General features: G+C 37.0%; 1 protein-coding gene across 1 annotated transcript in view; it reads right to left on the minus strand.

Annotated features, from left to right (window-relative positions):
• The window catches only part of LOC142335849 (misshapen-like kinase 1), a 124029-nt gene that overhangs the window by 67673 nt on the left and 40415 nt on the right, over nucleotides 1–15941 (minus strand). Inside the window, exons 18-21 of the mRNA XM_075384177.1 lie at nucleotides 15369–15386; nucleotides 10493–10510; nucleotides 4595–4874; nucleotides 1592–1867 (exon numbers count right to left, since the gene is read on the minus strand). Of these exons, the coding sequence (XP_075240292.1) occupies nucleotides 1592–1867; nucleotides 4595–4874; nucleotides 10493–10510; nucleotides 15369–15386 (592 nt within the window). The remainder of the gene's footprint in view (nucleotides 1–1591; nucleotides 1868–4594; nucleotides 4875–10492; nucleotides 10511–15368; nucleotides 15387–15941) is intronic.

The raw sequence follows: 15941 nt of genomic DNA on the forward strand, positions 1-15941 counted from the left end.
CGAGAAACTTTTTGAAAATTCGGAAAATTTTGCTCGCGCGGAGCAAATATTTTTTACACCTTTTTTCCTCGCTCACTCAAAAACGCTGCACAAAGAGACAATCAACCTCTTTGCTCTTTAATGTAGCTAAGCAACTTGACCTTCTCATTTAGTTTTTACATGCAACATTTCCTGTTTCAATTAAGCTCCACCAAAAACATAGTCGGCAAATTGACGGAAAACAGCCGCCGCTGATTCCCATAACCAGGATTGGGATTGGAAGAAGAGAAAAAACTAATGAAAAAATGAGTTTTTTACACAAAATTTTATAAAGTGCGAACTATTTTGAGAGCATTTTGGAGCTGAACATACCCCTGTTTCGCAGTGAGACGACATAGGGGCTCGTATCAATACCAATAAGCATTAGAGATGGTAACCAAGAACAAAGGTCGAGTAACTGGCATCTAAAACTGGGCTTTATAAGCTTATCCCGTTTCTATTTCTGATTTCGGTTTTGATATTGACTCTGATCATTTTGAATTGCTTTGCTGAGCAATTGCTGTCTAAAATCACTTTTATCATAATGAGAGAAGAGTGAAACTTGCCAGAGAAGTCAAAAAGATTTCACGCAAAATATTGAATAAGCTGATAAAATTGACAGAATTTTTCCGCAAGTTTCATAAAATGTTCTAATTCGGTGTGTGTTCAGTTCTATTCTAAAACTTTACGTAATTCAGCTTCTAAACTTAAAGCTATTAATCTTCATACAAGTTAGTACATGTCAGCTAGCAATCGCCCCAATGAACTTTGATAATCTAATGCACAACGACAATGACAGGGCCTTATCCGTTTATCCCGTTTCTTTTGATTTTGCTCTTCTGACAGACCGCATTCACTATATTGCGTAATCCAATGAGTGAAAGAATTTAAAACCCATTCAGTTGAAACAGTGAGGTAAGTAACGAGTCAAACGTGAAAATCGTGACCTATGTAAAACGAAAACAGTGATCAAAAGATCAAGCGAATTTTAAAAAAGGCGCTCGCCTAAATAATAGCCGTTGAGAGGCTGACGGCGGCTATTATTTATTAATTATAAAGACGCTACAATGCTCTTCTTCGCAAAAAGAATACACGCGCAACACCAGTCAGCGGAGAAGACGCAACCGAAAAAAAAACAGAACAAATAACTCCAATCAGCCATTATTGTCACAGTTATTCATCAATTTATTGCTTAGTTAATGAACAACTAGGCAAAAAAATTTCAATTCAAAAATCATAGTTTCCTTTGAGCTGATATATATTATAAACAGAGTGATGAACAATTTTAAACTTAACAGACTATGGCAGGACAAATCGTTCGCGATCGACAGGAGAGATATTAGCATTGATTGTAGCTAGCTTAAGTTTAGGATGGCCAGCCACACTTCGTTCGAGAGCCATTAACAAGCGTACATCGAATTATTTTTCACTTTTGCCAAAACGATGTACTTTTACCAAAAAAGTTTGAATTCAAAAGATTGCGCGTTGTTTAAGCATGACATGTAAAGAAATCCCGCAGGAGGTCTATAACGGGAAAGAGCTTTATGGCAGTGAAGAGACAAGACAGACTCACATCAAATGTAAGCTTATGAGTTGGAACCACATCTGGGAATGGTCCAGTGGAGCTGACTGACGTCACCACACCACCAGTTGCAGCAGCAGCACCTGCGTGACCTTGAGGCACATTGGCGGCGGTTCTAGAGTGCACGTTGAAGGACATATGAGGCGTGGAGGGTATCGGAGCACCACCCAATATAGGATGCTGGTGGGAGTGTGGAGGAATGGGCGGGGTGGGGGTTGTAGCTGACGGTGCGTTACTGTGGCTATTGCGGATGCTCTCCATTGAACGCTAAAATCAAATACAGATTTAAAATGCATAAGCTGCGAGAGTTGAATTACTTGGACAGATATTAACAAAATTGGTTAACAACGCGACACCAACTTGCAACTCAGGACGTTTAGGAGCACTGTATTATAATTTCAGCTTCAGGACGTCCTGTAACAGAAATGCTTTTTGGTGTCACATTCTCCTCGACCACGAGCACCACAAATTAAAAAGATAGCCGAAAAAAAATCCGCGGTTTACCCCTTTGACGCACATCAGCATTTAAACAGAAAATAACAGATAAAAATGACTATTCTCTTAAAAGTGTCAAAAAGTGTTATAAACTGGAGGGCAGTGTCAGTTGAATTCAACAATTAGTCAGTTTCTAAACTGAATGCTATAAAGCTTATTACTAATGCCAGCTAACAAACGCTTTAATGAACTTTGATAACCTAAAAGTTAAAGCGATAGTTGAAAGTTGAAGCCAAAAATTGACCAGAATCATGCGTCACTAGAAGTCCTGTTCAATTTGAGAAAAAGCTACTAGAGCACAAGAAAAGCAACGAACAGACGAGAATAGAAGCCACTAATTTCTTTTGAAATGAAATAGATTGAAAGTTACAAAACTAACCGCTATGAACTCGTCATTAATTAGACTCATTTATGCTTCATTAGCAACGGATTCCCATTGTCAGTAGTAAGAAATTGTAAACTACAAAAAATGAACAATAAAAGGGACAAAAATGCAAAAATTTGCTATTTTTATAACCATTTGTGTCTAAATTTTAACCAAGTCTAAATTTTAACTAAAGTTTAACCATTTTAAATCAAGTGTTTAAAAGCATTATCAATGAACTGAGCCAAATCAGTCGACTTTATAGAAAAAGCTCAGAAAATCGCTAAACGTTTTTGAACACAAATAGAGTCCAAGTCATGAAAACACTATGAACTCACACCATTAACTAGACTCATTTATACCTCATTATCAAACGATAAGAACTGTCATTAATGAGACTATGTGATAAGACAACAAAACAACTTATGTTAACCGTGGAGAGACTGACGGGGACTATTAATTACTCCATCAGATTACAATTTTAATTTCGTAAAGAGTGATGCTATCTGTCTGATATAAGCGTTTCGAAACATTTTTTTACATTCTATTAAAGCAAGGAGACCGCATTCAGTTTATCAAACCAGCCAAGTCATATTTGACAGCATAAAATTATCAAACATGTCTCTAAAGCTCTCAAGCTACGTTGCAAACACAAATTGAGCAAAAATGGACAAAAAGTTATGAACGCCGATGATAACACCGAGCTTCTCCAAATCTACAGATGTATTGGCAACGTTATTTAAAGGGCGACAATTTCACAATCAACTGTTAACTTTTTAACAAACATAGCCTGCAAATTGCCGGAAAATAGCCACCGTTCGCCCCTTGCACATCGGGATTCAATAAGAAAAAAGTGTCGAAAGTATTCTCATTTGTTGTGCAGTTTGAGTTAGTTTCTAAAATTATACTTAATTCAGCTTCAAACCTGAAAGCTATTAAACTGAATACTTATGCCAGCCAGCAATCGCTACAATGAACTTCGATAACCTAATGCACTATGACTTATATCAGCGAAACCGACTTACGTGATGTAAAATATAGATAGCAAGAGATACAGAACTGAATTGATGCAGATGCCGACATTACTAAAGACTAAAATGTTTTCTAAACTAGAAAATTCAAATTCGTTATTTTATTTTGGTTACCAGGCTTTATTTTGATCACTCTATAGGGGTCCTCTATTGATCTCAAAAAATTAGAAGTAATTTAGAGAGCAAGCTAGCTAAGTCAGTTTTAATTTAAAAAATCATTCCACAGTTCAGGTTAAAACTCACCGCCAATTAGTTAAAGAAATGACATCGCGTACACAAAAGTAGCAAAAGAGCAATGAGATAGCGCATGAAAAGATCGACAAAATTGCATACAAGATTGTGGCGTGAAAAAAAGTAAAACGAAAAGAGCGTCCGACGACGAAACAAAACACAAGAACACCGCAATATAGCTAAGCTCAGCCTACAGAACAGTACCCTAATACAATTCAAATTCTTTGAACTGTAACAAAAAGGAGAGCGCCTACATAATAGCCGTTGAGTCTGACGGCGGCTATTAATCAATTTAGAACTATATTGTTCTGGCTACACAGTTTTAAATATTCTCCCCAAAAATGGCGGTTCAACGGAGATGAGAAAATCTTGTTCAATCCTTCGAAAATCTTGACGATGGCTAGATTCACCACTTAAAACGCTAGACGAGTAGTCTTTTCACAATTACTTTGTTGACAACTGAGTTAGAAAAGTTTCCGAAAAAAAAGAAGAGACCTAAGTTCCGGTCAGTTTCCGCGGGAGCATTGTCAAGGAAGTTTTGGAAAATATGAATCTTCTAGCTGTCAATAACTGAATTACTTGAATCTTGTTTATTCTCAGTAATCTTTTTGCAAAATCAAGTTTTGAAGGAGAAAAATGTTAAAAGTTTGTTAAAGCTCCCAGATTTGTTAAAGCTTCCACAATAATGAGTAGCTGCAATTCCACGGTTTATCTATTTTCAATTCTTTTTTGTTTTTAACTTTTCCCCATTTTCCATGGTAACTTAAGTCTATTTATGTTAACTATTCACGCATTTTGAACTTTCATTATAAGCAATTCTCACACTGGTAATTCTTAAGAAATTAAGGGTTTTTAACTGCTTCTATCACCTACCCGTCTAGCCGCGGTGTTGTTGCGACTTTGTGAAGTGGTCGGCTGCTGCTGTTGTTGACTATTAGCTGCAGCACTGGCTGAACTAGGAGGCGTCGTCTGTCCTAGAATACTTGCGATATTGTCATAGTCTCTGTGATTAAACGTCTGATGTTCTCTGAAATTCTCCATCGACTCTCTAGCTTGTATTAGTTGCTGCTGTTGTTGTTGCTGCCGGGTGGCCTTGTCTTTATTTGAAAACCTCTCATGACTTCTACTTCGCGGCATTTTGCCGTTCGAATCTCTGTAACGCACAAGTTTATGGTCACAAAAAGAACAGCGCTCAAAATTCATTTTGATAAAAACAAAAGCTGTCTAAAATGACTTGTATTTATAAGCATTACACATATGTACTGATAGAATACTCTAAATCAATGACAAAAAGTTGAATACTTTGTCTAGCAGCTCATAACTGTTTCCGCTTGTAAGTTTAATCACTGTAAACTCGAACAAGCTGATTTTTTTCATCAAAAAAATTTGCGAATAAGATTACATAGAGTCGAGTGAGCATAACATTCTTTGATCTTGACTGTTCGGACTGTAAAAATGATCACTTTCAATAATTTGAAAAACAGTTAATAAAAAACATGTTTATGGTTCAAAATAACACCAATTTAAATCAAATTATTAGAAGAACGAGAAGAATGCAGTTGTTTGCATAAAAACGACAGTTTTGCATGAACAAAAAAAACACCCACCATCCAATTGATGGAATTAAAACACAAAAATCTTTCTAAAAATTTTTCACATAATACATAAAAATTCAACCGATGGTTAAAGAAGATTTTTTTTAAAAAAGAAACAGTGATCATCAACTCTCAGAAGAGACAACTCAGGAGAGCAAATCCTCTCCAAGGATTTTGCCTTTGGACACAAACTTAATCTGCTACTCATTGTTCCAAGCTTCAAATTTATTTGGGGGAAGGGAACTTTTGGCTAACCTGGTGTACGTAGATTGATGCAAAAGAGGTACTACTCATAAGCTTTTGAAAAACTGAATCGATGCTTGAACAGACATTTTCACTTTATGGTTTTCTTAAGGGAAAACTGGGTCTTAAGTTTTTCTTTCAGATTCGCTCAACCAGATCGCTCAAAAATTCAAATTTTGAACAATTTAGACTGCAGTTTACTTATACTTTTTCTAGATAATAATTAACTTGACTTAAGAAAAAATGGGTTTCAGTTAACACCTGCAACTCCGGCCCACCAATGCATTATTATTTTAAAAAATTACGACCAGCTCTAAGGGGGAAATTATCTTCTGTTTTGAAAGCGAACTACCAAGAGAATGTTTGATTGAATTTCCTATTCAAAATAGACCGCGTTGAGCTGAGCTTTCCCTGCATGAGATATCGTTTGCGTATAATTAATCGATACTGCTCTTTTTAGAACCGATAGAAGATATACATAACCGACAAACGTCTGGTGGATTGCTCTCGAACGACTGGCGAGCGGTTGGTTTTGTCAGTAGCAAGCTACGGTTTACGGAGGCTAGCTTTAGCTTAATTAACGAGACTCGGCAAGGTGGAGGGGGCAAAATGCGCGCTGGGTTACGAGTGGAACAATGTGCAGTGGTGGGAATTGAGAGCGTGAAGGGGCTGATGTCAGGGAGCGGATGAAGTGGGAGGTGGGGGTCAAACTTTAATAACCGCTCTTCATACCATGAAATTATGTCCGCAAAACAGATTCGGCGAATTGTATACATAGCCAAAGGGCTCTAATTAACTCCCTCTGGTCGTTACTTGGTTATTCGATTTTTGCGGATGAAAAGTTGAAAGTGTCAGACAGAAAATTGGTCCAGCGAAAAATCGCATAAAACAAATATAGCACTAATATAATTGCTATACACCTGTTTGAGAGCAATTAATCATCGTCCCTAAATATCTAATTGAAAACTTACTTTAAAATTATAAACATAAACTGGCTTAAGTCGGGCAAAAGGACAGACGAGAAAATATAATTCAGGGATTGTAGCCTAGAAAAATTTTTCTCTATTGAGGGAAAAAAATCGACAAAAGCTGGATTCGATACAGCGATCTCCGGAATTTTCGAAAAAGCATTAAAAACTCGGCTCTCAGGTCCTTGTGCTTTCCTATATTACCATTGTTTTTGTTGGCAACAAACTATACTTAGGAGTGAGAGCAATTGTAATCCCTCAAAATGAAGAAGACAGTGAAAAAGTCACTTAAAAGGACAAAGAATGTCCTAGAACAAAAGCGCAAAGCCGATCAAGAGACAATTTTGCACAGAAAGAGGCACATTTTCAAAATAATTGCTTCAAACTTCGTTCAAGAGCAATCACATGAATAAAAAGGTCTTGTCAATAGATTTAGGAGATCGGGTTAAGCGAGAGCTAGACGAGATGGGGTCCAATCCCCAGCTTGGAGGCTGGACGGGGGTGTCGGGGACGTTACGAGTGGGTGGGGGCGCTGGGTTACGAGTAGAATGATATGCAGGCGTGGGAATTTAAAGGGTGAAGGGTGCTGATTTCGGGGGAGGGGATGAAGTGCGGCGGGGGTCAAACTCTAAGGAAGTGCCCTTCATACCACGAATCTATGTCTCTAAAAAGTTTTTGGTGAATTGCATACTTAGCCAAAAGGCTCTAAGAGCTCTGTAGCCGTTAGTTGGTTATTCTGTTTTTGCGGATGAAAATCAAAGGGGTCAAAGTGAAAAATTGTTCCACCGAAAAATTGCATTCACAAGACCAAAAAACTAATCTAATTGCTATATGTGTTTGAGAGCAATTAATCAACGTCCCCAAATTTCTAATTCGAAGCCTACTTTCAAATTAAAACATCAACTGGCTAAAATCGGACAAAAGGACAGGCGAGGCAAGTTAATTCAGGGGTTGAGGTTACAGCCTAGATACATTCTTTATGGGGGGAGATTAATCGACAAGAGGGATTCGAAAAAGCAACCACCGGAGTTCTCAACAAAAGCATTAAACACTCAGCTATCAAGTCCTTGACATTTCCTATCTTACCATTGTTATAATTATTAGCAAGAAATTTTAGTCAGGAGTGTGAGCAATTGTGATCACTCAACATGAAGAGGACAAGCCTGTCAAGTCACTTAATAAGTCAAAAAATGTTCTAGAAAAAAAGCAAAAAACCGCTCAATGGCACATTTTGAATAAAAAGACGCACATTCTCACAATAAATGCTTCAAACTTCATTCAAGAGCAATTCAAGATATCTTGCCACTAAAATTAAACTTGACTTCAATAAATCATACGCTTCTTTTTTCCATGTTATCTTTTCTAAAAATTCCATACTGAAATTGCAACGTTTTCATAGCTAATTGGGGTCTTTCCCACTATACCCCCCCCCCCCCGCTTGGTGATCGTATAGCCTACAGCCCCCTCAATCATGGTAAATATACCATAATGGGGGCTATATTTTCATGAGGGGCTATAATGGGAGACCCGCTAAATGCTATAAACCTTTGATTTATTATCAAGATGTGGTAAAACAGTGGTGATAGTAGAGTGGAGTATTTCCCTAAGTGGCTTTAAATTCTGTTTGTAGAGCTTATTTAAGACAGTTGCAAAGGTATGAAGGCAAAATGAAGGCCAGTCCGAAGCACTTTTTTGATATCACTTTCAGTAGAAATAATCCAAAACTTCAAATTAGGTGCTTAGAAATATGAATAATAAAGACCATACAAAAGACAGGAAGTCAACTGTAAAAGTCAGCCTGGAAATTCTAAAAGCCAGCGAAAGAATTCTAGGAGCGATCAACAATTAAAAACTGTCGCCCAACGATAGACAAACATGTCAAATTAATTGCTTTTAACTATGATCGCAAACCACCCCCTATGACTCTTCAGAACCGCCCCTTAGACAAAGAATTCAAATCTCCTCATTTCGGTGAATGACAAGATTCGAGAACAAAAAAAGCGTACGGCTCTGAGAGCTGCTCAGTCAATTAGTGCCCTCCGGGCTTTATCTGTTTATCCAGTTTTTGAGGACGAATGTTTAAAGGGTCAGACGAAAAATCGGTATAGCCAAAGCTCGAATAAAAAAGACTACAGGACTAATATAATTGCGAAAAGTTGTTTGAACATTTAATTTTTTTTCAGCAGAGAACGTTGCGCATTAATGAACAACGTTGATAAAAAAAAACAGTTTCAACTATGTTTTCAACAATAGTTGAAAAACATAACCGATTAACGACGAGCGAATTGCTCTTAAACGACGGGCGAGCGGTTGGCTTCGGTACAAGCCAGCTGGGGATTAGGGAAGCCAAAAGGCTCTAAGAGACCTTAATGCCCTCTGGTCGTAATCTGTTTATTCGGAATAAAGTGACAAAATGGTCAAAATGGTGTTTGAGAGCAACTAATCAACGTCCCTAAATATCTAATTAAACCTTACTTTCAAACTATAAACATAAGCTGGCTTAAGTTGGAGAAAATGACAGGCTGGGAAATTCAATTTAAGGTTTGAAGCCTAGAGAAAATTTCCTCTATGGGGGGGGAGAGAAAAATTGACTCTATTCGGGGATTAAGCGATGGTGGGGGTAAGGGTTTTGCGAGAGCTGGAAGAGAGGGGTAGAAATCGCCAGGTGGAGGCTAGACGGGGGTGTCGGGGTGGGATTGGGTTGTGACAGAAGGAGGATCAAACATTCAAGACTAAGAACCACACGCTCCTAACCTGAAATTGTCTCCTCAAAACTTTTTCGGTAAATCCCATACTTAGAGACTAATAAGGCGTAAGGCTCTAAGAGCTGCGCGGTCAATTAATGCATTCCGAGCGCTACCTGTTTAACCCATATTTGAGGACGAAAAGTCAAATGGGTCAGACGAAAATTAGGTCAAGCGAAAAATCGCATAAAAGACCACAGGACTGATAAAATTGCGACATAATTCGTCTGAGAGCAAATAAAATCTTCCTTCAAAAAATCTTGCTCCAATGAGGAAAAAAATGTCGGCTCAAAATTCAGCAGATAATTCCCCGTAGTAATGGAAAACGATGATAAAAGAACACCGATGATGTGACTAGCACGTAACCGTCAGGTTTCCTGAAAACAACCACAATCGACTCCTATGAATTGGGATCGGAAAAAGCGAAGACAAGGTAAAAATGATTTTTTTCAGAACAAAAAAATACCAAAGTAAAAATACCAAAGGTTAGTGTCATTTTGATTGTACACTCGTGCTTCTCAATGAGAGCATTGATAGACAAATTAGGACGGACAAATTGCTTTCAATCACCTAGTGAGTCGTCAGCCTAGTAGCAGCTAGGCTTACTTTAGGGAGAAAGTGAAAAGGTGCAAAGGTGTGGTAGAGTTGGTTTTAAGAGAGAGAGAGAGAGAGAGAGAGAGAGAGAGCTAGTGTGTGTGTGTGTATGTGTGTGTGTGTATGTATGTGTGTATGTCTGTGTGTATGTGTGTGTGTGTATGTGTGTGTGTGTATGTGTGTGTGTATGTGTGTATGTGTGTGTATGTGTGTGTGTATGTGTATGCGTGTGTGTATGCGTGTGTAAGTGTGTAAGTGCGTGTGTGTGTGTGTGTCTATAAATGTGAGTGTCTGTATGTAAGCGCTCGTGTGGGTGTTTTGGAGGGGGTATGCAAATCACCCAAATTTGCCCTTCACATTTACGCCTGTACCACAGTCAAGGGCACTGTTACCTTTGGAATTTGCCATGCTACCATCTAAAGAACAACTAAAGGGGGCGAGTGTGCTCTAAAGGAAAAGCGCCAACAGTTCCGATGATTGGGTAAGAGATGAACTTTCAAACTTTTAAAAAAATCAGTGATTAGGTTAGGTTTGATTTTCAATTTATGTTGTCACACAAGCAAAAACATGAAGTGATTTCAAGTTAATAAAAACAATTAAAAGTTTTTTTGTATTTATGGAACTCACTGCTTTTTAGCGTGTCTCCTGTGAACAAAAGTTTGTTTACAAACTTGTCAACTACGGAAACAAGAATTCAACATTAGGATCTTTCACACAATAATTCCTTATGGCATTTCTTCGGTACTGGGCGCTATACGCATAAGCCACACTAAGCTAGGTCTCTATGTGGGGAAAACACGACTACGTTGATCCACTGCTTGAGAAATGAAAAAAACACTCACTCTAATAACTATTGGAAGTCAAGAAATAAAAAGGCGGAAAATGAAAACAAAATCGACCAACGTCGGGCGAGTTGCTCTCACACTACCGGTGAGCATTTCGACGCCGCTCAAACAGCTAGGTAAATAACACTCAGCGATAAATTAATAAAGCTTGTTAAAATTCATCCCACAGATGCCTCTTATTAGGGAACTTTACTGCACATATGAGTTCCTTTGACATTAAACAAATTCAAATTAAACTTAAGTTTTGAAGTGCAAAAGTCATGTTATTGAGTGAGGTAAGTCACGTATGATCAAAATCTAATAACGCAAATAACTTAAAAAGTTTTGCTAAAGCGAGTGAGAAATGACGTCACGCGCGCAAATGCCGTTAGTGAGAGGAAGAAGTAATTCAGAAAATTTGACTTTTTCAGCTTTGCTGTGTGAACAAAAGTAAAACGAAAAAAGAGCGTGAGACGACGAAACAAAAAAAACCAAGAGCACCGCAATATAGCTTCGCTCAGCTTACAGCTTCGCAGCTATAATAACAATCCAAGAGAAGGCCAATAATAGCCCCAGTTATCGCTGTGCGGCTATTAAAAAACATTCCATTACATTTAAAAACTATACAGTAACCTATTTCAAAAACCCCAGAAGGTTCATCGGCTCATAGCCGAAAGAATTCCGGAAGCGACTCGAAAAGTCAAGTCTTCGCAAAAAAAACATAATTGCAGCTGAAGCAATTACCTTTTCTATTAAACCAATAACTCATTGCCTCACTAGGTGTGATCTAAAAATTGGTGAAAATCAAACCACTCACCAAGAGAAATAAAAAGCAGCAAAACTTTATATTATTGAAAACCTTTGGTAACGTTAAAAAAAATCCAACAAAATTAGGATGGTCAAAACACTGACAGGCTCAAAAAGCAGACAGGGCTATCAATTGCCCTAAAAATTTTAAATCTAGTCGCTAAAAGATCGCAAAAGCAAACTGCAGATAATAATCTTAAAATTAAGTTGAATTTTTCAAAAAGAATGCTCAAATTTAAGAACCATAAAACCACAATCAGAATGCAAATCACTGCAATTAGGACAAAAACATCACATACTGCTTCCTTGTTGTAAGTATTCTAGACAAAATGATTCAATAAAAAATTAAAAAGTTCAAAAATTAAATTAATCATAGAAAAGACATAAGCAACAGAATAATATTCAAAGGCAAAAATGATTGAAAACAATACCGAGGCAAAAGAAAATGACAATAAAATTTAAGAAGTGGAAATTTTGAAAAAGGCTTTCAAGCAACCTCTCAGTACTGCCTTATTTTGAAAGAAATTAATTGTAAACCAAAGAAATGACGAAAATCTAGAAAAAGCTGATATCACTCAATTTTAAAAACTGAAAGATCAATATAACGAATAAAAATGAAGGTCCCAGGACAACGATAGAATGAAGCAAACTAGAATGTGAACAAAAGGGACACATTGTAACAAACACCGTAACAAAAAAAACCAATTCTTGAGTTTTGAAATTTAAAACTCAAATATAAAAATCAAGAAAAACGAACATTACATTGATCAGTAATTGAGACAAAGAAAACACAACATGTCATCCGAGACAAAAATCCATCTTCCTGAACAAAACAAAAGAAATCCAAACATACGAAACATTTAAACATTTTTGAAATTTTTAAGACTGAAGTTATGAAAAAACTTTTAACTGTTTCTCAAAAACTTAACGCCAAAAAGTGATTGAATTTTTTGAAACGAAACTTAAGTCCCTGATGTTGCACAAAAAGACCATTTCAAGTAAATAAAACCAAAATACAAACAAAAAACCTACAGAAAAATTGGAAAAAACTACGAAAATCGGATTAGCATATGAACAATTTTACAAAACAAAATTACAAAGAGGTAGAAAGAGGCGTTGATGATATGAATTATCAAAGTGAAGTTACCATATTAACTGATTTTTGAAAAAAGGCGGTTGAAAGACCCAAAAATGACGAAATTAATAGAAAAAAGGCCAAAAATTAACTGAAATATCAAAAACGATGTGCCAATTCTGACCTTGAAACGCATTTTCAGTCTCTCCAAAACACTGTGGTATCAAATTTCGAGGTATACATTTCAGTATAGCATTGAATAAAAATTATTTCTACAAAAAACCAAATTACAAGGAAAAAAACTGGACGAAAAAACGGCTAAAAACGGTTATCTATATGTGCCATTCCGTCAAAAAATACTTTTCAAAGTCAAAAAGTCATTCACTAAACGCAGCGCATGATCAAAAAACTTCTCTCGCTCAAAAAAAATAGTTCACACGGCAATTTTACTCATTTTTGCTTTTAGGTTAAAACAGCGTCTGAACGAATAGTACTTCCGGTAAAAAAAAACCTTAAGAAGACCAATACTCCTCTTCGAGTCGTAAAAAACCAAGAGCACCGCAATATAGCTACGCTCAGCTTACAGCTTCGCAGCTATAAAAATAATTCAATAAAATGACGTTTCTCAAAAGCTTCAAAATTTTATCCAACGTTTACTTCGAATAATATGATAGATGAAACATGAGCTAAATAATACGCAACGTTTGAAAGACAGGATAAGAAAAACGCTTATTTGTTTGAAGAAAACCAACAAAATATGAAGACTTCAGAAAAATTCTGTATTTGCATTTTTAATCTCGGGAGCAACCGGAGAAAAGAGGTGTATGGTATATTCAAACAATTAGATCTTAAAGAAGACTTAACGATCAAAAGCTTAGATAATTTCCAAGACATTGTTAATGCGCACAAAAGGAAACGGTTGCTCGAACGCATTGCTCCCAAATGACTGAACCAGGGTTGAGCGTGCAGGGATATGTGTAGAAGTAGGCTGAGTCTAAAACCCCCTTATCACAATGAGTTTGTCTCCTCAAAAGTTTCGTCGAACCACATACTTAAGAGACTAGTAAACTCCAAGAAAACTAATCAGCGACTTAATACTATCAGGGCTTAACTTGTTCCGCTCGTTTTTGAGGACGGGAAGTCAGATGGTCAAACAAAAACATACCCGCAATAGCCCGATTGCCGGAAAATAGCCGCCATTGACTCCCATAACATCGATTGGGATTGAAAGAACAGAAAAACAATGATAAAAATTAATTCTTGCACAAAAAAATTTTGATGGTGTCAAATATTTTGATTGGATTTCGTAGTTATGCGTACTCCTTTTTTTTAATGAGAGGATGAAGCGGCTAGTATCAATGCCAAAACGCATTAGAGATGTCAACTAAGACTTATAAGAAAAAAGTTCAACCAGCGCGCTTCTAAAATTTGGGCTTTATAGGTTTACCCCTTTCTATATTTGATTTCGTTTTATGACTATGTTCACTTCAGATTGCTTTGCTGAGCAACGGCTGTTTAAAAGCCTTTTGAGCAGAATAAGCGAAGAATTAAACTAGCCTAGAGAATTCAAATTGATTTCACGCAAAACGGAAATGCTGTTAAGCAAAACAAATTTTTAATAGACGAAGTAAAAATAGGGCCGCTATAATAGCCGGCTAAGGTGAGGGCGGCTATTAATAATTTTTCATTTTTGGACAGGGACAAAAATTTTATTCGTCATTGTTTTTAAATTGCTTTGGTAAGCTGTGCCAGCTTTGAGCAGTGATTTGTTGCAATGTTTAGGGAACAAAAAATTGCGGATTGAAATTTTTTATATCCTAGACCAGCATTTTTCTTGCTCCAGTAATGTAATTCTGCAAAACCCTTAGTTCTACTAAGAAAATAAAATTAGGTCCCCCGTCTGCTGGGCTTTGAGATATTTGTCACAAACAGTGAACAATAAATTGTTAGGTGGCAAATTGCTAAAAGGCAAGAAGAGCTGTGAGGAAGAAGGGCAAGAAGCAATTTGCCCTTCTTTCAAAATAAACTCAAAAATCTGTCGGGGGTCAAAACTTTTAGTACAAGTCACGCAGCCCCCTAAAATTTTTTGCTCTTCCAAAAATTTTGTCCTCCAGACCATTTTATCAGACGTCGAAAATTACTGCAGAAGAAATACGCGCCTCAATATAGCCCATCTAACAGAAACAAGACTGTGTGATTTATGTGGACGAATTCCTCTCGAGTGACAAGTAAGGGGTTGACTTTCATTGTATCTAGCTTAGGATTAAGGAGGCCAGCTGCAATGGTTTATTTTTTGGGGGCAAAGTCACCCAAAAATTAAAATTGTCTTTGAACTACTTTTCCTCGACAAACAGCTTCTGTGAACAGTAAACATATTACTCCACGCGACAATAGTGGCTTCAAACATACTTCCAGGGCACTGTAAAACCAATACTACTATTCGTTGCCAAAACGACAGATAGCATAGCCTCTTCACTCATTGGCAACTGTTCTGCTGTCGATTGAAGGCTATCACAAATAATAACTTGACGATTAATTTTGCTGCCCATTTCCTTATAGGCTCCTACCTTATATCATAAACACGATAATTAGAACGACTAAAGGGGGCGAGTGTGCTCTAAAGGAAAAGCGCCAAAAGTTCCGATGATTGGGTAAGAGATGAACTTTCAAACTTTTTAAAAAAATCAGTGATTAGGTTAGGTTTGATTTTCAATTTATGTTGTCACACAAACAAAAACATGAAGTGATTTCAAGTTAATAAAAACAATTAAAAGTTTTTTGTATTTATGGAACTCACTGCTTTTTAGCGTGTCTCCTGTGAACAAAAGTTTGTTTACAAATTTGTCAACTACAGAAACAAGAATTCAACATTAGGATCTTTCACACAATAATTCCTTATGGCATTTCTTCGGTAATGGGCGCTATACGCATAAGCCACACTAAGCTAGGTCTCTATGAGGGGAAAACACGACTACGTTGATCCACTGCTTGAGAAATTAGAAAAAAAACACTCACTCTAATAACTATTGGAAGTCAAGAAATAAAAAGGCGGAAAATGAAAACAAAATCGACCAACGTCGGGCAAGTTGCTCTCACACTACCGGTGAGCATTTGGCTTCGACAGTAGCCAGCCGGAACTTAGTGAACCTAGCTAGAAATTCTCTTTAACATAGCCAACAGATTGCCGGAATAGCTGCGAAAGAAGACCCCTGCGTGCCGTATAATAGAGATAGAAACAGAGACAGATCTAAATTGAAAAAAATCGACGCCGCTCAAACAGCTAGGTAAATAACACTCAGCGATAAATTAATAAAGCTTGTTAAAATTCATCCCACAGATGCCTCTTATTAGGGAACTTTACTGCACATAT

Source organism: Convolutriloba macropyga, chromosome 3, assembly GCF_964194025.1.
Source record: "Convolutriloba macropyga chromosome 3, txConMacr16.3, whole genome shotgun sequence".
Classification (NCBI taxonomy): Eukaryota; Metazoa; Xenacoelomorpha; order Acoela; family Convolutidae; genus Convolutriloba; species Convolutriloba macropyga.